The 23,936-nt window shown below is 44.6% G+C and overlaps 1 protein-coding gene across 5 annotated transcripts in view; it reads right to left on the reverse strand.

Annotated features, from left to right (window-relative positions):
- LOC106600831 (tubulin polyglutamylase ttll6) overlaps positions 1 to 23,936 on the reverse strand; it is a 30,897-nt gene that overhangs the window by 4,924 nt on the left and 2,037 nt on the right. The window contains exons 4-10 of one of the 5 annotated variants that reach the window (XM_082973635.1): positions 21,009 to 21,049; positions 4,021 to 4,137; positions 2,998 to 3,235; positions 2,751 to 2,883; positions 1,389 to 1,515; positions 1,133 to 1,286; positions 58 to 269 (exon numbers count right to left, since the gene is read on the reverse strand). In XM_082973635.1, the coding sequence (XP_082829761.1) occupies positions 2,857 to 2,883; positions 2,998 to 3,235; positions 4,021 to 4,094 (339 nt within the window). In that variant the 5' untranslated portion in view covers positions 4,095 to 4,137; positions 21,009 to 21,049 and the 3' untranslated portion in view covers positions 58 to 269; positions 1,133 to 1,286; positions 1,389 to 1,515; positions 2,751 to 2,856. Of the gene's footprint in view, positions 1 to 57; positions 270 to 1,132; positions 1,287 to 1,388; positions 1,516 to 2,750; positions 2,884 to 2,997; positions 4,740 to 21,008; positions 23,932 to 23,936 lie in introns of those variants that run through there. The other 4 variants (XM_082973634.1, XM_045714997.2, XM_082973632.1 and 1 more) reach the window with 4 other exon arrangements.

Genomic DNA, 23,936 nt, shown 5'->3' on the forward strand with positions numbered 1-23,936 from the left:
GGGGCAAGCAGGCATCACAGAAAAAGGAAGAAGTGAAATAGGTAGTAGTTCACTTACTGGGTTCACTCCGAATCGGTGCACTTCACTCCCAATTTGGGCACATGCCCTGGAGAGGCATGGTGGAGACACTGTGGCCCAGCCCCTGGGGGTGCCAGTCTTGGTCCCGCCAGGGCCAATAGGGCTAAGAGAGAACAGTCCCGGGAGGATGACACTCAGACAGTACAGAGGGCTCCTTTGGTCGCACTGCAGCGGTCACCCTACGACTCCAGCTACACAGACATCATAGTTTAACATCAGCATGTGGTAGAGCAGGGGGGTCAAACTCAATTCCTGGAGGGCCATGTGTTTGCAGGTTTTGGTTGTGTCCTTTCAATGTGTCCACTGAGGACACGAGGGGAGTTCCTAACTAGTCAATGACCTTAACTGATTAATCAAGTACAAGGTAGCGAAAACCTGCAGACACTCGGCCCTGTATGAATTGAGTTCGACCCCCCTGTGGTACAGCTCTCAAGCATTCGTTCACTTCTCCAACGGGGGTTGTGTGGCTAACAAGTGACGGCATTGTTTGTCTAGTGTCTAGACATGTCTGGCCCTATGTGTTGCCCATGTGTGTTGCTGTCTATGTTCCTCTCTACACTTCTAGATTAGTATATCTGGACTAATGATTGAGCATTTCTGGGGGCACTGTGAAAGTTATGATTTCTGAGATTGTAAATATGCACCTCTGGGAATATTAATGTGCGTTTAATTACTTTTAAGTGGCCAAACGTATGTGTTAGCATTTATGGGCTATTAAAATAGCATGTGTGTTTGGATTTATGGATAAACCTATATAAAGGCGTGGGTCAACCTTAATAGAAAACATGGTACTTGCACGTTTACAGTAATGGGATGTTTGAAGGAAATGTTGTTGGGCCTTTTATTAAAGAAACATGTTGTTTTACTGTTGTTAAATTGCAGTCTAAAGAATAATAAGTACTAACCTTTGAACCTGTATAATCTGACATCTTTCAAATAGCTGCTCGGGTATTTATATGTGTCTGTCTGTGTACTGCATATATGCATAGTACCGTACACAGTTGACTCCTGATAAGTGCACTTCGGATAAGTGTACATTTGGAAAAGTGCTCACCTTGGCAGCCATGTTGCTTATGTATTGCTGTGAGTCAGTCTTGACAACAGGTGGCACTGTGACGTCTTTATAGGAGGGCGTTCCCTTGAGGAGCTGGTACACCTGGTCTACGATGCCCAGGTCTCTGAGCAGGCTGGCTCTCAGCTGCAGCCCCCTGAGACAAGGAGACAATGATCAGGTAACAGAAACATTGTTTGTTTTTGGGGGGGGTTGAGGTGACCATAGGACACAGCAGCAGGCAGAAGATAGTACTCACATCGGGATGGACGGGGCAGAAGGGAACTTGGTGGATTTTACCCTTCTCTCCCGCAGACTCCCCCAGCAGGCCCAGTCTCTGACACCTCCTCTGGCTCTGTTTCTCATGCGACTCCTGCAACTGCTCTCTGCACAGAGAAATGTTCCTGAGTATACTTTGTGTAAACCTGTATACAAGCACTGCTGTGTGCGCCATACATGGACACAAACATCCCTGCTATGTGTTTAGTCTATCCAGTAAACCTGCATGCACACATTATATATGGCACTGAGGTTGGAACTGATGTTGTATGCAGGTGTGGATGGGCACTTGTTAATGTGTGGGTGATGTGTTTGTGTCTACGCCACCCAGGTGCTACTGGCTCTGCTCCTTGCTCCTGGAGCACAGAGGACATTGGAATGGGCTTGGTAAAATTACATTTTCTTTGTGCTACTTTCTCATTTTATGTTTGGATAATTACGTTTGACTCAGCGCAGACGCTATTATGAGTCAGTGCAGACTGGACCATAAAACTCATAGCGGCAGACTATTATGACTCAGAACAGCAGACTATTATGACTCAGAACAGCAGACTATTATGACTCAAGAGCAGCAGACTTTTATGACTCGAGCAGCAGACTATTATGACTCAAGAGCAGCAGACTCAATAGCAGCAGACTATTATGACTCAGAGCAGCAGACTATTATGACTCAGAGCAGCAGACTTTTTTGACTCAAGAGCTGCAGACAATTATGACTCAAGAGCAGCTGACTCAATAGCAGCATACTATTATGACTCAGAGCAGCAGACTATTATGACTCAGAGCAGCAGACTTTTTTGACTCAAGAGCTGCAGACAATTATGACTCAAGAGCAGCTGATTCAAGAGCAGCAGACTATTATGACTCAGAGCAACAGACTTATGACTCAAGAGCAGCTGACTCAAGAGCAGCAGACTAATGACTCAGAGCAGCAGACTTTTATGACTCAAGAGCAGCAGACTATTATGACTCAAGAGCAGTAGACTATTATGACTCAAGAGCAGCAGACTATGACTCAACAGCAACAGACTATTATGACTCAAAAACGGCTAAAACGGGCCTACAATGGCCACATTCATCATGATTTTCAAAAAATTGTTTGTGATACAAATGTAAAATGCATATCAAACATCCTTCCTCCCAATTAAGTTTCTATGTGAGAATTGCCAGAACAATCGGAGATATTTCCGGGCCTTCCTGGCGTGGAATCACCCTATTATGACTCAGTGCTATGACTCCATAACATCTATGTGCTGTGACTCTATCATGACTCAGTGAAGTGACTACAAAGACTGTGCTATGACTCTATTGTGACTGAAGTTTTGCGGGGTCGTCAGCACACCTTGTCTCCTTGGAGCGGACGTGCTGCAGCCAGTCTCTGATCCTGCGCCTCTTCCTCGGTGGCTTTGCGTCGGTCACAGGTCCCCAGATTAATCAGCACCATTGTGTCATACAGCAGCCTGTCCTTCACCTCTCTGTCCAGGAAAGAGCCTGTGGTGAAGCTAGTGGAGTGGTTGATCTCCACACACAAATACACAAGTACATCACACTGTACAAATACATGAGCAAGTGAGTGTGTGTTGTCTCACCTCGATCAGCCAGGGCTTGAGGCGGTGGTTGATGAGCACGTGGAAGCCCAGGATCTGGAAGTAGGCCCCGGTGGCATTGTAGGAGGTGGCCTGGTGCGGGAAGCAGATGTGGTAGCTGTGGCGGAGCACCGAGTGGGCTGAGACCAGAGCCTCGATCGCCACATCCTCGATGTCGGCCCACAGCTTCCCCGTGTCACAACGCATCATCTCCAGGAGACGGGTCAGCGTGGACAACTTCCTGTGGGGAAGGGGAGAGAGACAGACAGAGGGGAAGAGACAGAGAAAGACAGACAGCGAGCGAGACAGCGAGAGAAAAACCATTCAAACAGTCAGACAGGAATGTCGCCACATACAGTATTGGTTGTGCATCGTGTCATAGACCTGTTCCGATGCCCCTGCCTCTTCTCGCGAACACTTTTAACCGTCACAATGTTGTCTGTGTGTACACTGTAGACACACGTTCATCTTCACTTTATCCCCACTGTTAAGGTTCTAGAAGTTAGTTTTGTTTGGGGGGGGGGGGGGCTATAATAAGCTCGACATACCAAGGCAGTGATGAAATATGAGTGGCAGTATATCAGCCTCCTGAGTTGTGACACATGCTGCAAATAAGATTGGTTGCTTGGCCTGCTGACAAGCCTGGCTGTGGCTCTTGCATACTGATACAAGTATGGTACGGGGGGACCTGGGCAGGAGATGGCCATAAGTCTCAGAGTGAGACATGACTGACAGCTCTGAGTCGTTGCTTTTAGACTGACATAAATTTGTTATAGCTGCTTCATTCCGACACAGGTCGCGTAAGCATGGTCTCGGTTTTGTGACAGACAGGGTTTTCTCAAGTGGATTGAGCTGTTATCCTAATGAGAGGGAAACATATATAATTTATACCTAAAATAATAGAAGTTGTGCTTGCCTTTCCCCTGCTGGAACCAAGCACTAGTACATATCTACACTAGAGAAACACATTGGTGTCAAATACAGCATCAGAGAGAAAGCCCAGGAAGACCCGTGTCAATAGATCACCTTTCACTGCCAGCGTTCTCGTCCCAGACAAAGTTCTCACTTTGTTTGTTAATGGTGTAGTTGGTCTGGTGCATGAAAGAGGCCAGTGTGCGAGATAGGGACTGCGTCGAAGAGGACCTAGAAAACAGGAGTACTTTCACAGTGCTTGCATGTTTAGCATTGTTGATAAGTCTTTTATGACAGAGCTAGTTTAACGTTAGCTTGAGTCATCAATGGGGCCATATCACTGGTTTAAAAAAAAAAACGGTTTGAGAGGAGCAAGACTGAACACACCCATTGTAGGTCTGAGTTCAAGGACAGATGTCTATCTTATCTAAGTCCGTCTGCCTGCGTGTCTGTGTTTGGTTGTGTTCCTGTCTGTCTCTGTCCCCTTGAACACGCTTACAACAGACGGACAATATACAACATATCAATACCGACAGAAAACAAATGTTACCATTTCTATGGTCCCTAACAAAACTACACAGTATGAACACGAAAGACCAATCACGTTGAAAGAAACATGAGATGCACACAATGTAAAACATGTCGCCCTCTCATTCCCACTTCTGTGGTTATGCCCATTGTGCCGTGCCACACCACGTTGTCGCGGGTGGAGTTGTAGCGGCTGGTGCAGAAACGGGCCAGACGCTCCTTATACAGGAAGATACGGAAGGGGTCGAAGACGTCACCAGCACGTAGATGCGTAGGTCAAACTTGAAGCCGTCAATGACCAATGGCTGTTTGTGGTGGCAGAGAGGGACAAGAACAACAAATAAGAATGGCTAAGACAAAGTAGAATATCTGGAAATTATGACAAGACAGGTTGAGAAAATGGCTGTTCCGCCTTACGCTGACAACTCAGATAATGGACCACCATTCGCGGAGATGCAGAATTGAAAATAAATACAATTTAGAGTCAATTTAGAGTCAGTGAATGTAACAGTTTAAAGGCCTATTATTATATTATTATTATAATAATGATAAACAATCTGCATTGTGAAACGTTATGTAAAATTGCTTATTATACCATTAATATTCCCAGCTGCATCTTCTTCTTCACATCTTCTTGTAAATGCAATACAATAAAAAAAATTTAAAAAAAGAAGGTCAACACAGCCAAAGTTCATCCTGCTCCTATTCTACTTTCATAGATGATTTAGATCAGGGGTTCTCAACCATATTCCCCCAGGGCCCCTTTTTTCACATGTAAAAAATGTCATTTAAAAATGTTGTTTATTTAGATATAGTATATTAAATAAAACACCAGCTTGAATTTGTTTAATTTGAAGGACCTAGGAAAATGTTTGTTTTGAAGCTCATTTCCTGAAATTCTACGTAGTTTAACCTGTTGGGGATAGGGGGCAGTATTTGCACGGCCGGATAAAAAACGTACCCGATTTAATCTGGTTACTACTCCTGCCCAGTAACTAGAATATGCATATAATTGTTTGATTTGGATAGAAAACCCCCTAAAGTTTCTAAAACTGTTTGAATGGTGTCTGTGAGTATAACAGAACTCATTTGGCAGGCCAAAACCTGAGAAGATTCCAAACAGGAAGCGCTCTCTCTGACTATATCTTGGCCTTCTTGATCATCTCTAACCAAAACACGGTATCTCTGGCATAACGTGACATTTTCTAACGCTCCCAACGATGAATGGTGGCATTGCAGGCCATGGCTGAAAAACATTAGCGCATTTGGATAGTGGTCGATCTGAGGACAATGAGACTGGAGGCGCGTGCACAAGCCGACACTATGTTTACTTTCTCTCTCTTTGAACGAAAACAACGACTCCCGGTCGGAATATTATCGTTTTTTTACGAGAAAAATAGCATAAAAATTGATTTTAAACAGCGTTTGACATGCTTCGAAGTACGGTAATGGAATATTTTGAATTTTTTTTGTCACGAAACGCGTCGGGCGCGTCACCCTTCTTTACCCTTCGGATAGTGTCTTGAACGCACGAACAAAACGCCGCTATTTGGATATAACTATGGATTATTTGGAACCAAACCAACATTTGTTATTGAAGTAGAAGTCCTGGGAGTGCATTCTGACGAAGAACAGCAAAGGTAATCAAACTTTTCTAATAGTAAATCGGAGTTTGGTGAGTACCACACTTGGTGGGTGTCAAAATAGCTAGCCTGTGATGGCCGGGCTATCTACTCAGAATATTGCAAAATGTGCTTTCACCGAAAAGCTATTTTAAAATCGGACATAGCGAGTGCATAAAGGAGTTCTGTATCTATAATTCTTAAAATAATTGTTATGTTTTTTGTGAACGTTTATCGTGAGTAATTTAGTAAATTCACCGGAAGTGTTCGGTGGGAATGCTAGTCACATGCTAGTCACATGCTAATGTAAAAAGCTGGTTTTTGATATAAATATGAACTTGATTGAACAAAACATGCATGTATTGTATAACATAATGTCCTAGGATTGTCATCTGATGAAGATCATCAAAGGTTAGTGCTGCATTTAGCTGTGGTTTGGGTTTATGTGACATTATATGCTAGCTTGAAAAATGGGTGTCTGATTATTTCTGGCTGGGTACTCTGCTGACATAATCTAATGTTTTGCTTTCGTTGTAAAGCCTTTTTGAAATCGGACAGTGTGGTTAGATTAACGAGAGTCTTGTCTTTAAAATGGTGTAAAATAGTCATATGTTTGAGAAATTGAAGTAATAGCATTTCTAAGATATTTGAATATCGCGCCACGGGATTACACTGGCTGTGCCCAGAGAGGTTAACAAGACTCATTACATCTTTTGGTAGGCTATTTAATGATAATAATAATAATAATAATAATAATAATAATAATAATAATGGTAATAATGATAATCATCATCATCATTAAAAAATAATAATAAGGAATATAAAGTCAAGACCCGATTTCCCCAAATGTTATTCTGCTACCAAATATGTTTTAATAGGATAATTTATATGAACCCTCAATATAATTATACTGATTATCTTTTACAGAAAGTGATTTGATCAACTGATAGCGACACTGGGAGACGAGAAGCAAGTACAGGGAGTGAACATTTAATAAATAACGGACAAGAAACAAAACAAAGCCAGCGTCTGGATAGGGGAAACAAAACTACATTAATGCTGACACGAAGAACAAACTGAGGAACAGACAGATATAGAGGGGGCAATCCACAAAGTGAAGGAGTCCAGGTGAGTCCAATGAAGTGCTGATGCGCGCAATAATGGTGACAGGTGTGCGTAATGACGGGCAGCCTGGCGGAGGGGGAGCAGGAGCAGGTGTGACAGCAGGCATGACAGCGTCTCACCTGAGCGAACCTGATGGGTCGGACGAGCCGGCTGAGGAGTGGGAGCCCGACGAGCCGGCTGAGGCGTGGAAGCCCAACGAGCCGGCTGAGGTGTGGGAGCCAGACGAGCCGGCTGAGGCATTACGTGGGGTGGGAGCCTGCCTCCACTACAGGCCCGTCGATGAGAATGGGGGTGTGCTCGGTCCTCCTTTTCTTGTAGTCCACAATCATCTCCTTTATGTTGATCACGTACTTGTCCTGGCACCACAAGGCCAGGTCTCTGACCCCCTCCCTATAGGCTGTCACGTCGTTGTCGGTGATCAGGCCTACCACTGTTGTGTCGTCGGCAAACTTAATGATGGTGTTGGAGTCGTTTCTGGCCATGCAGTCATGAGTGAACAGAGAGTACAGGAGGGGACTGAGCACACACCCCTGAGGGGCCCCTGTGTTGAGGATCAGCGTGGCAGATGTGTTGTTACCTACCCTTACCACCTGGGGGCGGCCCGTCAGGAAGTCCATGATCCAGTTGCAGAGGGAGGTGTTTAGTCCCAGGGTCCTTAGCTTAGTGATGAGCTTTGAGGGCACTATGGTGTTGAACTCTGAGCTGAAGTCAATTAATAGCATTCTCACATAGGTGTTCCTTTTGTCCAGGTGTGAAATGGCAGTGTGGAGTGCAATAGAGATTGCATCATCTGTGGATCTGTTGGGGAGATACGCAAATTGGAGTGGGTCTAGGGTTTCTGGGATAATGGTGTTAAAGTGAGCCATGACCAGCCTTTCAAAGCACTTCATGGCGAGAGACGTGAGTGCTACGGGTCGGTAGTCATTTAGGCAGGTTACCTTAGTATTCTTGGGCACAGGGACTGTGGTGGTCTTCTTGAAACCTGCGCATGCTCGGAGTACACATCCTGGTAATCTGTCTGGCCCTGCGGCCTTGTGAATGTTGACCTGTTTAAAGGTCTTACTCACATCGGCTACGGAGAGCGTGATCAAACAGTCATCCGGAACAGCTGATGCTCTCATGCATGTTTCAGTGTTACTTGCCTCGAAACGAGCATAAAAGTTATTTAGCTCGTCTGGTAGGCTCGTGTCACTGGGCAGCACGCGGCTGTGCTTCCCTTTGTAGTCAGTAATAGTTTGCAAGCCCTGCCACATCCAACGAGCTTCGGATCCGGTGTAGTACGATTTGATCTTAGTCCTGTATTGATGCTTTGCCTGTTTGATGGTTCGTCGGAGGGCATAGCGGGATTTCTTATAAGCGTTAGAGTCCGCTCCTTGAAAGCGGCAGTGCGGATGTTTCCTGTAATCCATGACTTCTGGTTGGGGTATGTACGTACAGTCCCTGTGGGGACGACGTCATCGATGCACTTATTGATGAAGCCAGTAACTGATGTGGTGTACTCCACAATGCCATCGGAAGAATCCCAGAACATATTCCAGTATGTCCTAGCAAAACTGCCCTGTAGCTTAGCATCTGCTTCATCTGACCACTTTTTTATTGACCGTGTCACTGGTGCTCCCTGCTTTAGTTTCTGCTTGTCAGCAGGAATCAGGAGGATAGAATTATGGTCAGATTTGCCAAATGCAGGGCGAGGGAGAGCTTTGTACGCGTCTCTGTGTGTGGAGTAAAGGTGGTTTAAAGTTTTTTTTCCCTCTTGTTGCACGTTTAACATGCTGGTAGAAATGAGGTAAAACGGATAGAAGTTTCCCTGCATTAAAGTCCCCGGCCACTAGGAGCGCCGCCTCTGGATGAACGTTTTCCTGTTTGCTTATGGCCGTATTCAGCTCATTGAGTGCGGTCTTAGTGCCAGCATCGGTTTGTGGTGGTAAATAGACAGCTACGAAGAATACAGATGAAAACTCTCTTGGTAGATAGTACGGTCTACAGCTTATCATGATATACTCTACCTCAGGCGAGCAAAGCTTTGAGACTTCCTTAGATATCGTGCACCAGCTGTTGTTTACAAATATACATAGACCGCCACCCCTTGTCTTACCAGAGGCTGCTGTTCTATCCTGCTGATACAGTGTATAACCCGCCAGCTGTATGTTATTCAAATCAAATCCAATTTTATTGGTCACATACACATGGTTAGCAGATGTTAATGTGAGCGTAGCGAAATGCTTGTGCTTCTAGTTCCGACTATGCAGTAATATCTAACAAGTAATCTAACAAATTCACAACTACCTTATACACACAAATGTAAAGGGATGAATAGAATATGTACATACAAATATATGGATGAGCGATGGTGTGCGGCATAGGCAAGATGCAGTAGAATACAGAATATACATATGAGATGAGTAATGTAGGACATGTAAACATTATTAAAGTGGCGTTATCTAAAGTGACTACCGAGAGAGCTGAGAACACACCCTTGTGGGGCCCCAGTGTTGAGGATCAGCGGGGTGGAAATGTTGTTTCCTACCTTCACCACATGAGGGCAGGCCGTCAGAAAGACCAGGACCCAGTTGCACAGGACCCAGTTGATGAGTTTGGAGGGTACTATGGCGTTAAATGCTGAGCTGTAGTCAATGAACAGCATTCTTACATAGGTATTCCTCTTGTCCAGATGGGATAGGGCAGTGTGCAGTGTGATGGCGATTGCATCGTCAGTGGACCTATTGGGGCGGTAAGCAAATTGGAGTGGGTCTAGGGTATCAGGTAGGGTGGAGGTGATATGATCCTTGACTAGTCTCTCAAAGCACTTCATGATGACAGAAGTAAGCACAATGGGGCGATAGTCATTTAGATCAGTTACCTTAGATTTCTTGGGAACAGGAACAATGGTGGCCATCTTGAAGCATGTGGGAACAACAGACTGGGATAGGGATATGATCCGTAAACACGCCAGCCAGCTGGTCTGCGCATGCTCTGAGGATGTGGCTAGGGATGCAGTCTGGGCCGCCAGCCTTGCGAGGGTTAACACGTTTAAATGTTTTACTCATGTTGGCCACGGAGAAGGAGAGCCCACAGGCTTTGGTAGCAGGCCGTGTCAGTGGCACTGTATTGTCCTCAATGCGAGCAAAGAAGTTGTTTAATTTGTCTGGGAGCAAGACGTCGATGTCCACGACGGGGCTGGTTTTCTTTTTGTAATCCATGATTGACTGTAGGACCTGCCACATACGTCTTGTGTTTGAGCCGTTGAATTGCAACTCTACTTTGTCTCTATACTGACGCTTTGCTTGTTTGATTGGCTTGCGGAGGGAATAGCTGCACTGTTTGTATTCGGTCATGTTTCCGGTCGCCTTGCCATGATTAAAAGCGGTGGTTCGCGCTTTCAGTTTTGCGCGAATGCTGCCATTAATCCACGGTTTCTGGTTAGGGAAGGTTTTAAAAGTCACAACAGGTACGACATCTCTGATGCACTTGCTAATAAACTAGCTCACCGAGTCAGCGTATACATCAATGTTGTTGTCTGAGGCTATCCGGAACATATCCCAGTCCACGTGATCGAAGCAATCTTGAAGCGTGGGGTCAGATTGGTCAGACCAGCATTGTATTGACCTGAGCACGGGCGTTTCCTGTTATAGTTTCTGTCTATAGGATGGGAGCAACAAAATTGAGTCAGGGTGAGATTTGCCGAAGGCAGGGCGGGGGACGGCTTTGTATGCATCGCGGAAATTCAAGTAGCAATGATCCAGAATTCTGGCAGCTCGTGTCGCGCATTCGATATGCTGATAGAATTTAGGGAGAATTGATATTAGATTAGCTTTGTTAAAATCCCCAGCTACAATAACTGCAGCCTCAGGATGTATGGTTTCCAGTTTACATAGAGTCCAGTAAAGTTCTTTCAGGGCCGACAAGGTATCTGCTTGGGGGGGGGGGGGATATACACGGCTGTGACTTTCATCGAAAATAATTCCCTTGCAAGATAATGCGGTCGGCATTTGATTGTAAGGTATTCTAGGTCAGGTGAACAAAATGACTTGAGTTCCTGTATGTTGTTGTGATTACACCATGAGTCGTTAATTATAACACATACACCCCCGCCCTTCTTCTTACCAGAGAGATGTTTGTTTCTGTCGGCACGATGCGTGAAGAAACAGGGTGGCTGTACCGACTCTGATAACGTATCCCGAGTGAGCCATGTTTCCGTGAAACAGAGAATGTCGTCATTCAGCCACGACTCGGTGAAACATAAGATATGACCGTTTTTAATGTCCTGTTGGTAGGATATACGTGCTTGTAGTTTGTCCACTTTATTTTCCAGCGATTGTATGTTGGCCAATAGTACCGATGGCAAAGGTAGATTAGCGATTTGTCGCTGAATCCTTACAAGGCACCCGATCACTTTCTCCTGCGAATGACGGGGATGAGGGCCTTGTCGGGTGTCTGGAGTAAATCCCTCTCGTCCGACTCATTAAAGAAACATTCTTCGTCTAGTTCAAGGTGTGTAATCTCTGTTCTGATGTCCAGAAGCTCTTTCGGTCATAAGAGACGGTAGCATAAACATTATGTACAAAATAAGTTACAAAGCCATTTTACAGCTTGTTTCTAGCCTAAAGCATTGCAGATGTTTTAGTTACTTTAGATCAGTATAAACAATAGAGAATTGTAAATTGTTTTATAATTTTTTTATCAAAGAAGGTCCCGCATCCCCCCACGAAACGGTAGCGTCCCATATGTGGGGCGAGCCCCCTAGGTTGGGAACCCTTGACTTCGATAACAAATAGACAGCCTTATCAAATTCTAAAGTCCACTGCAGGGTACAGGGCCAATAGTGTCTGTCTCTCCTCTGTCCTCTAAGAAAGAGTTTGGGATTTCCATTCACAGACATCATGCAATCAAATGATAAGGGTGTATTAGCTACACCTCCCTCTGAAATTGGATCCTGGACTTCCTGACGGGCCGCCCCCAGGTGGTAAGGGTAGGTAACAACACATCTGCCACGCTGATCCTCAACACGGGGGGCTCTCAGGGGTGCATGCTCAGTCCCCTCATGTACTCCCTGTTCACACATGACTGCATGGCCAAGCACGACTCCAACACCATCATTAAGTTTGCCGACAACACAACATTGTTAGGCCTGATCACCGACAACGATGAGACAGCCTATAGGGAGGGGGGTCAGTGTGGTGCCAGGATAACAACCTCTCCCTCAACGTGATCAAGACAAAGGAGATGATTGTGGACAACGGGAAAAGGAGTACCGAGTACGCCCCCATTCAAATCGACGGGGCTGTAGTGGAGTAGGTTGAGAGCTCAAGCTCCTTGGTGTCCAAATCACCAACAAACTGTCATGGTCCAAACACACCAAGACAGTCGTGAAGAGGTCACAACAAAACCTATTCCCCCTCAGAAGACTGAAAAGATTTGGCATGGGTCCTCAGATCCTCAAAAAGTTCTATAGCTGCATCATCGAGAGCATCCTGACTGGTTGCATAACTGCCTGGTATGGCAACTGCTTGGCCTCCGACCGCAAGGCACTACAGAGGGTAGTGCGAACGGCCCAGTACATCACTGGGGCCAAGCTTCCTGCCATCCAGGACCTATACCAGGCTGTGTCAGAGGAAGGCCCTAAAAATGGTCAAAGACTCCAGCCGCCCTCGTCATAGACTGTTCTCTCTGCTACCACACGGCAAGCGATAGCGGAGCGCCAAGTCTAGGTCCAAGATGCTTCTTAACAGCTTCAACCCCTATAAGACTCCTGAACAGCTAATCAAATGGCCCCTCCCCTCACCAGCCATTTTTACACTGCTGCTACTCTGTTTATTATCCATGCATAGTCACTTTACCTCTACCTACAGTACATGTACATATTACCTTGACAAACCTGTGCCCCTGCACATTGACTCTGTACCGGAACCCCCTGTATATAGCCTTGCTACTGTTATTTTATTGTTGCTCCTTAATTATTTGTTGTTTTTCTATTTTTGTTCTTTATTTATTTTTAAAATTTTATTTATTTTTTACTTCAGGTTATTTTAATAAATGTTTTCTTAACTGCATTGTTGGTTAAGGGTTGTAAGCATTACACTGTAAGGTCTACACTTGTGTTCAGCGCATGTGACAAATAAAATAACATTTGATTTGAATATATACACTATAGTAATTACTTTAGTGTTTTTCCGGACATTACTGTAGCATTTACTATATTGTTTTTGTTTTATATTTGATAGAAGTGCTGGCTTTTCTATAACCTGTAGGTAGGACTAAGGTCTGAATGGATAGTTCAGACCTTCTGCTCTTTTCTATAACCTGTAAGGACCACAATAAATGGTCTCTACATGTATATTTCTCACTTACGGGTGGCACAAATTGGGATATGGGGAAGGGAAATGGGCAGGGTATACGCACATTAAATACTGTAATATTACTATAGTTAAACTGTAGTGTTGTTGTGGACTAGTTTTTGCGTACGGTAGTACATAATACTGTAGTACTTAGTATAGTGTTGTACAGTACACTGCAAAATGCTATAGTAAGTACTAGACATGATCGAGAGATACTACAGTGTGTAGTATAGTATTCTACAGTTTACTACATAATTCTATAGTAAGTACTGTACTATTCTATTATAAACTGTAGCATTTTTTTATGTGGAGGGGAGAGGGTAAATCCTATAAAGTCATATGCAAGGAAAACGTATGCGTTTAAAATGAAACTTGAAGAATGTCATTGTGAGCTAGTCGTAATGGGTAGAGCCCAAAGGTTTTTCCTGGTCAGGTCCGGATGTTAGGAAAAACTTCGGACCCAAAACCTATGAACAGGGGTTTTAGGGGTCATCTTCAAACATGGTAGGCTATGAAGCGTAAGTCTTTAGAAATTGATTATGGTGATACCTGGTAGCATTTCAATGCCATGCCGAGGTCCAGAGAGACTGTGATGTCAGTCCAGAAGACTGACCAGTCCTCCCCCTCTAGTGCCTCCTTCAGGCCAAACCTGCGCGCTGCACTGGGACCACAAAAGAGAAACAGAGTGCCTTCAGAAAGTATTTACACCCCTTGACTTTTTCCACATTTTGTTGTATTACGACATGAATTTTAAATTTATAAGATTTAGATTTTGTGTCACTGATGTACATACAAAATCATCCCATGATGTCAAAGAGGAATGATGTTTTTAGAAATGTTTACAAATTAATAAAAAATTAAAAGCAGACATTTCTTGAGTCCATAACCCTTTTGTTAAGGCATGCCTAAATAAGTTTAGTAGTAAAAATGTGCTTAACAAATTACATAAGTTGCATGGACTGACTGTGTGCAATAATAGTGTTTATCATGATTTTTAAATGACTAACCCATCTCTGTACCTCAAACATACAATTATCTGTAAGGTCCCTCAGTCAAGCAGTGAATTTCAAACAGATTCAAGCACAAAAAGCAGGGAGGTTTTCCAATGCCTCACAAAGAAGGGCTCCTATTGGTAAACAGGTAAAAACAAAAGCAACCATTGAATATCCCTTTGAGCATGGTGTAGTTATGAATTACACTTTGGATGGTGTATAAATACACTCAGTCACTTCAAAGATACAGGTGCCCTTCCTAACTCAGTTGCCGGAGAGGAAGGAAACTGCTCAGGGATTTCATCATGAGGCCAATGGTGATTTTAAAACAGTTACAGAGTTTAATGGCTGTGATAGGAGATGATTGAAAATGGATCAACAACATTGTAGATACTCCACAATACTATCATAAATGAGTGTGAAAAGAAGGAAGCCTTTACAGAATAAAACATATTCAAAACATGCATCCTGTTTGCAATAAGGCACAAAAGTAATACTGCTAAAAATGTGGCAAAGAAAGGAACTTTTTGTCCTGAATACAAAGCATTATGTTTGGGGAAAATCCTACACAACACATCACTGACTACCACTCTTCATAAATTCAAGCACGGTGGTGGCTACATTATGTTATATTTTTGCCCTAGTACTACACAGCTGATTCAAATAATCAACTAATCATCAAGCTTTTATTATTTGAATCAGCTGTGTAGTGCTAGGGCAAAAAAATAAACGTCCACCACTTGCGGTCCCAGGATCGAGTTTGGGAAACGCTGGACTAGGGGAGTTTTTTAGGATAAAAATAAATGGAATAGAGCTAAGCACAAGCAAAATCTGAGAGGAAAACTTGGTTCAGTCTGCTTTCCAACAAACACTGGGAGACAAATTCCCCTTTCAGCAGGACAATTACCTAAAGCACTACCAAGACAACATTGAATGTTCCTAAGTGGTCTAGTTACAGTTTTGACTTAAATCGGCTTGAAGATCTATGGCCAGACTTTAAAATGGCTGTCTAGCAATGATCAACAACCAACTTGACAGAGCTTGAAGAATTTAAAAAAGAATAATGGACAAATATTGTACAATCCAGGTTTGCAAAGCTTTTAGAGAATTACTCAGAAAGACTCACAGCTGTAATCACTGCTAAAGGTGATTCTAACATGTATTGACTCAGTTGGTTCAATACTTATCTAAACAAGATACACTATCCAGTGGATTCGGAAAGTATTCAGACCTCTTCACTTTTTCCACACGTTGTTATGTTAAAGCCTTATTCTAAAATTGATTAAAACATTTTTTCCACTCATTAATCACAATACCCCATAATGACAAAGTGAAAACAGATAGGTAGAAATTTTAGCACATTTATTTAAAAAAAAACACAAATAGAAATATTTACATAACTATATGAGACTCTAAATTGATCTCAGGTGCATCCTGTTTCCATGGATCATCCTTGAGATGTTTCTACAACTTGATTGGAGTCAAGTTGTGGTAAATTCAATTGATTGGACATGATTTGGAAAGGCACAAACCTGTCTATATAAAGGTCCCACAGTTAACCGCGCATGTCAGAGCAAAAATCAAGTCATGAGGTAAAAGGAATTGTCTTTAGAGCTCCAAGACAGGATTGTGTCGAGGCACAGATCTGGGGAAGGGTACCAAAAAATGTCTACGGCATTGAAGGTCCCCAAGAATAAAGACATTTGGAAGCACCAAGACCACCGTTGGGACAAACAGCAATCGGGGGAGAAGGGTCTTGGTCAGGGAGGTGACCAAGAACCCAATGGTCACTCTGACAGAACTCCAGAGTTCCTCTGTGGAGATGGGAGAACCTTCCAGAAGGACAACCATTTCTGCAGCACTCCACCAATCAGGCCTTTATGGTAGAGTAGCCAGACGGAAGCCACTCCTCAGTAAAAGGCACACGACAGCCCACTTGGAGTTTGCCTAAAACCACCCAAAGGACTCTCAGACCATGAGAAAAGATTATCTTGTCTGATAAAACTAAGATTGAACTCTTTGGCCTGAATGCCAAGCGTCACATCTGGAGGAAACCTGGCACCATCCCTATGGTGGAGCATGGTGGTGGCAGCATCATGTTGTGGGGATATTTTTCAGCGGCAGGGACTGAGAGACTAGACAGGATCGAGGGAAAGATGAACGGAGCAAAGTACAGAGAGATCCTTGATGAAAACCTGCTCCAGAGCACTCAGGACCTCAGACTGGGGTGTAGGTTCACCTTCCAACAGGACAACAACCCTAAGCACACAGCCAAGACAACGCAGTAGTGGCTTCGGGACAAGTCTCTGAATGTTCTTGAGTGACCCACACAGAGCTCGGACTTGAACCGATCGAACATCTCTGGAGAAACCTGAAAATAGCTGTGCAGCGACGCTCCCCATCCAACCTGACAGAGCTTACATTGTTAGCCCATAAAATGTTATGTGTTATTACATACAGACGGGAAGAACTATTGGATTTCAGAGCGGTGATAACTCACCAGCACTACCAGCCTTACGACCAGTAAATACGACTTTCCCGAAGCGGATCCTTTGTTCACACCAACCAGGGCAATTGAACTGATTCCAGAGGCCGACCCAAAACAACGGCCGGAGGAGAAGAGGGATTTGGAGCGGTCTTCTGGTCAGACTTAGGAGGCGCGCACACCATCCACCGCTTCCGAGTATATTACTCGCTAATGTTGAGTCCCTGGATAACGAAGTTCACATGATCAGGGCAATGGTTTCTTTCCAGAGAGACATCAGGGATTGTAACATACTCTGTTTCACGGAAACATGGCTCACTCGGGATATGCTGTCGGAGTCGGTCCAGCCATCTTGATTCTCAGTTCATCGCGCCGACAGGAATAAACATCTCTCCGGGAAGAAAGGCGGGGGTGTATGTTTCATGATTAATGACTCATGGTGTAATTGTAATAACATACAGGAACTCAAGTCCTTTTGCTCACCCGACCTAGAATACCTCACAATCAAATGCCGACCGTATTATCTTCCAAGAGAATTCTCTTCGGTTATTGTCACAGCCGTGTCTATCCCCCCTGAAGACAATACCACGACTGCCCTCAAGGAACTTCACTGGACTTTACGCAAACTGGAAACTATATATCCTGAGGCTGCATTTATTGTAGCTGTGGACATTAACAAAGCAAATCTGAGGAAAAGGCTACCTACATTTTATCAGCATATAGACTGTAGTACACTCGCTGGAAAAACACTCAACCATAGTTATTCCAACTTCCGGGATGCATACAAGGCCCACCCTCCTTTTGGCAAATCTGACCACGACTCCATTTTGCTCCTCCCTTCCTATAGGCAGAAACTCAAACAGGAAGTACCCGTACTAAGGACTATTCAACACTGGTCTGACCAATCGGAATCCACGCTTCAAGATTGTTTTGATCATGCGGACTGGGATATGTTCCAGGTAGCTTCAGAGAATAATATCGATGTATATACCGAGACGGTTACTGAGTTTATCAAGAAGTGTATAGGAGATGTTGTACACATTGTGACTATTAAAACCTACCCTAACCAGAAACCGTGGATAGATGGCAGCATTCGCACAAAACTGAAAGTGTGAACCACCGCATTTAACCATGGCAAGGTGACTGGGAATATGGCAGAATACAAACAGAGTAGTGAAGGCAATCAAACAGGAAAAACGTCAGTATAGAGACAAAGTGGAGGCGCAATTCAATGGCTCAGACACAAGACGTATGTGGCAGGGTCTACAGACAATCACAGACTACATAAGGAAACCACGCCACGTCGCGGACATTGACGTCTTGCTTCCGGACAAGCTAAACACATTCTTTGCCCACTTTGAAGATAACACAGTGCCACCGACGCTGCCAGATACCAAGGACTGTGGGCTCTCCTCCTCCGTGGCCAACGTGAGTAAGACATTTCAACATGTTAACCCTCGCTAGGCTGCCAGCCCAGACGGCATCCCTAGCCGCGTCCTCAGAGCAAGCGCAGACCAGCTTGCTGGTGTGTTTACGGACATATTCAATCTCTCCCTATCCCAGTCAGCTGTCCCCACATGCTTCAAGATGGCCACCATTGTTCCTGTACCCAAGAATGCAAAGGTAACTGAACTAAATTACAATCGCACCGTAGCACTCACTTCTGTCATCATGAAGTGCTTTGAGAGACTAGTCAAGGATCATATCACCTCCACCTGTCACCCTAGACCCACTTCAATTAGCTTACCGCTCCCATAGGTCCACAGACGACGCAATCGCCATCACACTGCATACTGCCCTATCCCATCTGGACAAAAGGAATACCTATGTAGGAATGCTGTTCATTGACTATAGTTCAGCATTCAACACCATAGTACCCTCCAAGCTCATCATTAAGCTTCAGGACCTGGGTCTGAACCCCGCCCTGTGCAATTGGGTCCTGGACGTCCTGACAGGCCGCCCCCAGGTGGTGAAGGTAGGAAACAACACCGCCACGTCGCTGATACTCAACACTGGTGCTCCACAAGGGTGTGTGCTCAGCCCCCTCCTGTACTCCCTGTTCACCCATGACTGCATGGCCATGCACGCCTCCAACTCAATCATCAAATCTGCGGACGACACAACAGTAGTAGGCTTGATTACCAACAACGACGAGACAGCCTACAGGGAGGAGGTGAGGGTTCTGGCTGTGTGGTGTCAGGAAAAGAAACTCTCACTCAACATCAAGAAAACAAAGGAGATGATCGTGGACTTCATGAAACAGCAGAGGGAGCACCCCCCCCCCCCCCCATCCACATCGACGGGACAGCAGTGGAGAAGGTGGAAAGTTTTAAGTTCCTCGGCGTACATATCACTGACAAACTGAAATGGTCCACCCACACAGACAGTGTGGTGAAGAAGGCGCAACAGCGCCTGCTAGACACGTGTATATGACCAATAAAATTTGATTTGATCTGTTACCATGACAAACTGTCCATATGCTGTCCATAACAATTTCAGAAACGAACAGATTTCAAACAACACAGATTACCCTCAGCTCCAGCTAAATTAGAAACATCATATTTTCTTGGCGTTCAGAATATTTTAGCATGAAGATACTGAACATTTCATCATTTCTGGAAATAATCATCTAAATCTGACACTCAACTAGAGAACGGACCTAAGGATCTGTATTTGCCATTGGCAGGAAGTGAAGGAAATGTGTGGTTCGGTTCATGATGTGTATGAATGGACACTGTGTTTGTTCTTGGTTGCGTATCGCAAGTGTTACTTTGGTGTTGTGTTGAATTGTGTGCCGTTGTGTAGTTCTGGGTTTGTGGATAACATAATCAAAGGCTGCGGTAATGGATAGGACTTGTGTAGTTGTGTGGGTTTTATGATTATGTAGATCTGTGTACTTGACTACATGATTGTATTTAGTTCTGTGGTTGCGGATCAGATATGGTCGCAATGCTTACTGCTTAGTTCTGTGGTTGTGTACATGGTTGCTCATGTTCTCCCACTCTTTGTGCGTGTGTGTGGCTGTGTTTGCATGTGCGTGCATGTTGTGCATTTTACACACATATAGTATGTTGTTTGAACCCAGAGACACAGTGTGGGAAATCCCTATGCGAAGGGAAAGGAGGCAGAGCACAGCTGCCCTCTCATCACATGCCCTGAATGTAGAGCAGTCTGAATGCCGTCTGGCTCTGCCAACAAAGCATGCCACAATTTTATGGGCTTGTATATACGTGCGGTTCACCCATGATCCTAAAGCCGGTCTCTTAACATCTCTTCCACAGCCCAGACAGTCCTTTCCCTTTTCTGTCTGTCTGTCTCTCTCTCTCTCCCACAGAAAGTCCTACAGCGCTTCCTAAACACACCATGTCGTAATCTTGGAGGCTGAGCTTCTCTTCTGCTTTTGACATTTAAGTTAGGCCAACATGAATAGTTGGCTAGGCCGAGACCGTTTTGGAAGAGTCTGTACATACTTGGTTTGTCAGGATAATTCCTTTACTTTCAAACTGACAAGACAGAACCATTGGGTCTTTCAAATTCTAACGGTGTGTATTATTGAAACTGTACGATGGGTCAAATAGTCAGAGGGATATATCTGTCATTACACTGGTGTACCAACATTTGACTGTGAAAGTACTAAACAAATTTGACACTTAATTCTACTGCCGATCCGGGTTAATATTACACTAGATCAGCATTTGATAAATATTGCGATACAGAATATGAGAAAGAAAATTGCTTGTCAATCACTTTTGCTTCTTACTAAAAACCTGATGCTCAAGGCCACGAGTGTTGAGAGCCAAATAGGTCTAGGTTAATGAGCTCAATTGATGATATTTTAATGACGCTCGATCAATGGCAATAGATCATGGAGACAATGGCGTTGATTGATCAGCTCTATAGGGATTAAGCACGATCCATTATCATTAGTAATTACTGTATTCAGTCATTCAGTGTGAACATCTCTATGCTAATCATCGGGTTTGATCGTTAGGAGGACGGGTATAGAGGTACTCACCGCTCTCAAACTTGCAGTTGGTCAGGTTGATCCACAGTCATCTGAAAGAGAAGAAACAGGCAGACCGAGGGGCAGATAGGTGCATTCTGACCATCCCTGACGAAACACTGACCATCCCTGACTAAACACTGACCATCCCTGACGAAACACTGACCATCCCTGACAAAACACTGACCATCGCTGACGAAACACTGACCATCCCTGACCATCTCTGACTAAACACTGACCATCCCTGACGAAACACTGACCATCCCTGACTAAACACTGACCATCCCTGACGAAACACTGACCATCCCTGACAAAACACTGACCATCGCTGACGAAACACTGACCATCCCTGACTAAACACTGACCATCTCTGACTAAACACTGACCATCCCTGACGAAACACTGACCATCCCTGACTAAACACTGACCATCCCTGACGAAACACTGACCATCCCTGACGAAACACTGACCATCGCTGACTAAACACTGACCATCCCTGACGAAACCCTGACCATCCCTGACTAAACACTGACCATCCCTGACTAAACACTCACCGTCTTTGACTAAACACTGACCATCTCTGACTAAACACTGACCATCCCTGACTAAACACTGACCATCTCTGACTAAACACTGACCATCTCTGACTAAACACTGACCATCTCTGACTAAACACTGACCATCCCTGACGAAACACTGACCATCCCTGACTAAACACTGACCATCCCTGACTAAACACTGACCATCCCTGACGAAACACTGACCATCGCTGACTAAACACTGACCATCCCTGACGAAACACTGACCATCCCTGACTAAACACTGACCATCCCTGACTAAACACTGACCATCTCTGACTAAACACTGACCATCTCTGACTAAACACTGACCATCTATGACTAAACACTGACCATCTATGACTAAACACTGACCATCCCTGACGAAACACTGACGAAACACTGACGAAACACTGACCATCCCTGACTAAACACTGAACATCCCTGACTAAACAGTGCCCTGCTAACGCCAAGTTTAACTGAATTTCCATTCACAATATTGAAATGTTTTCTCCAATCATCCAGATTTGAGTGGGATGTACTGCACGGACTATAAATCCTTGTAATAACAAAGTATGGTTCCATCAAACATATGGTTTCATTGGGACGGCTTTCTACATTGATTGTAAATTGTGCTTCAAGTCAAACACATTGCTAGCCAAGCTTTTACAATAAGATCCAGCTATACTGAGCTGCTCAGTGTCAGCAGCATGTCATTTCTGTAAAGGCCCGAGTTCCCCAGTGCCTACTAACAGGAAGCACAGTGCACCAAAGGCCCCTCCTTCCATTTCTCCCCCTCTCCCTTCCCCTGGTTACTGAGCCAAGATCCTAGACAAACACATCATTGGCCAGTACAGGAGTCTGATTCATACTAGTGTTACTACCACCACCTACTGGCTACAGGTCTACGGAGCACCATGCTCACCCACACTGCCAAAGCTTACACCTCATAGCAAGAAAAGCTGGCTGCTAAACCGCAAAGCCGCATTCATGTTTTCAACGTGCCCAAAAGTCAACCTCGTATGCATATACATAAACAAAAACATAAATAAACAAACAAATACACGACAACGTAAATAAATAAATAAATAAATGAACTGAACCAACCGCTCTCTTTTAATAAGAGTCAAAATAAAATGGTCGGGTGTATCGCATTGTGACTGGTCCTCATAAAAAATCATGCACCCTGACAATAATTAAGAGCAGGGCAATTTGACTTTCCGCCGTTGGAAAAGACAGACTCTTAAAAGGCACTGGTCTTGTAAACAGAATCTGAGAGCTCATTTTAAGGACCTGTATAGTTCACATGGCGCTTATTACTAGTTTCTGAACTGTTAAGCCTTCTCCTCTCCCAGTAAAAAAAAAAGAAAAAAAGGGGTGTGCCAAACTGTGCAGTAAAGAAATCCGCCATAAACTGTCCTTCGCTCTGCTCTCTCAGAGTCCTTCATCGGCTCCTGAATGTCATACGGTATGCAAGATATTTTAACGAGGAGATCAACTGGGTGGTGTGCCGTGGTGGGTACAAGGTTGACAACAAGGGTCTGGGTAAAAAAAAACACACTGCCTGCTTATACATGATATAATTTTAACTACCAATACTGTTATTATTATCATCAATGTATATAGAAATACTAATCGTTTATAACAGTATTTGGTATGCAGTAATAACATAAACCAATAAATGGGATGGTCATTGCATCCTGGCCGTTGCTTTTAGAAGCCCAGCTCACTCTGGGGTCTCTCTATTTGCCACCACCACCACCACCACCACCACCTGACAACCCTACACACCGACCCGTACCACCCAGCAGCACCCAATCCTATTTGGATCTCTGACCCTCAATGTCGGGCAGCAGACATCAAAAAGATCCCCTTGTTTACCCCTTGTTTGTGGGGTTGTGGCCCCATAGCCGCAGCTTTCGTTGCCTGTGCGGTTTGTGGGCGTGCCGAGGGACCTTGGGAGGCATGTGGAGGGGAAAGAGTGGGACGAGGGGCCTGGTTTAATGGACAGGTACTGTAACCGGAGAGCTGTGCTCCTGGCTGCTGCAGCGTCGCCCACTGTCTTTACAGACAGGCAGCTGCTCATAACCCGCCCGACGCTGCCTCCAGGCCCCACCCCCCTGTGCCACCTCCCTCCCTTCCAACCCCCTAATACATTCCTCCCAGCATCCCCCTCAGACAAGGCTCAGGCTGCCTCTTGGGATCCAAATGGGCTGCCAGCACTGCCACATTTATGACATAGGTAATGTGTGTGTGTGTGTGTGTGTGTGTGTGTGTGTGTGTGTGTGTGTGTGTGTGTGTGTGTGTGTGTGTGCGTGCATGCGTGTGTGACCACGTGCGTCCAATCACAAAAGGATTAGGAAGAAAATGGAGCCTTGAGGTA

This window comes from Salmo salar, chromosome 03 (assembly GCF_965601325.2).
Source record: "Salmo salar chromosome 03, fSalSal1, whole genome shotgun sequence".
In the NCBI taxonomy this organism is placed as follows: Eukaryota; Metazoa; Chordata; class Actinopteri; order Salmoniformes; family Salmonidae; genus Salmo; species Salmo salar.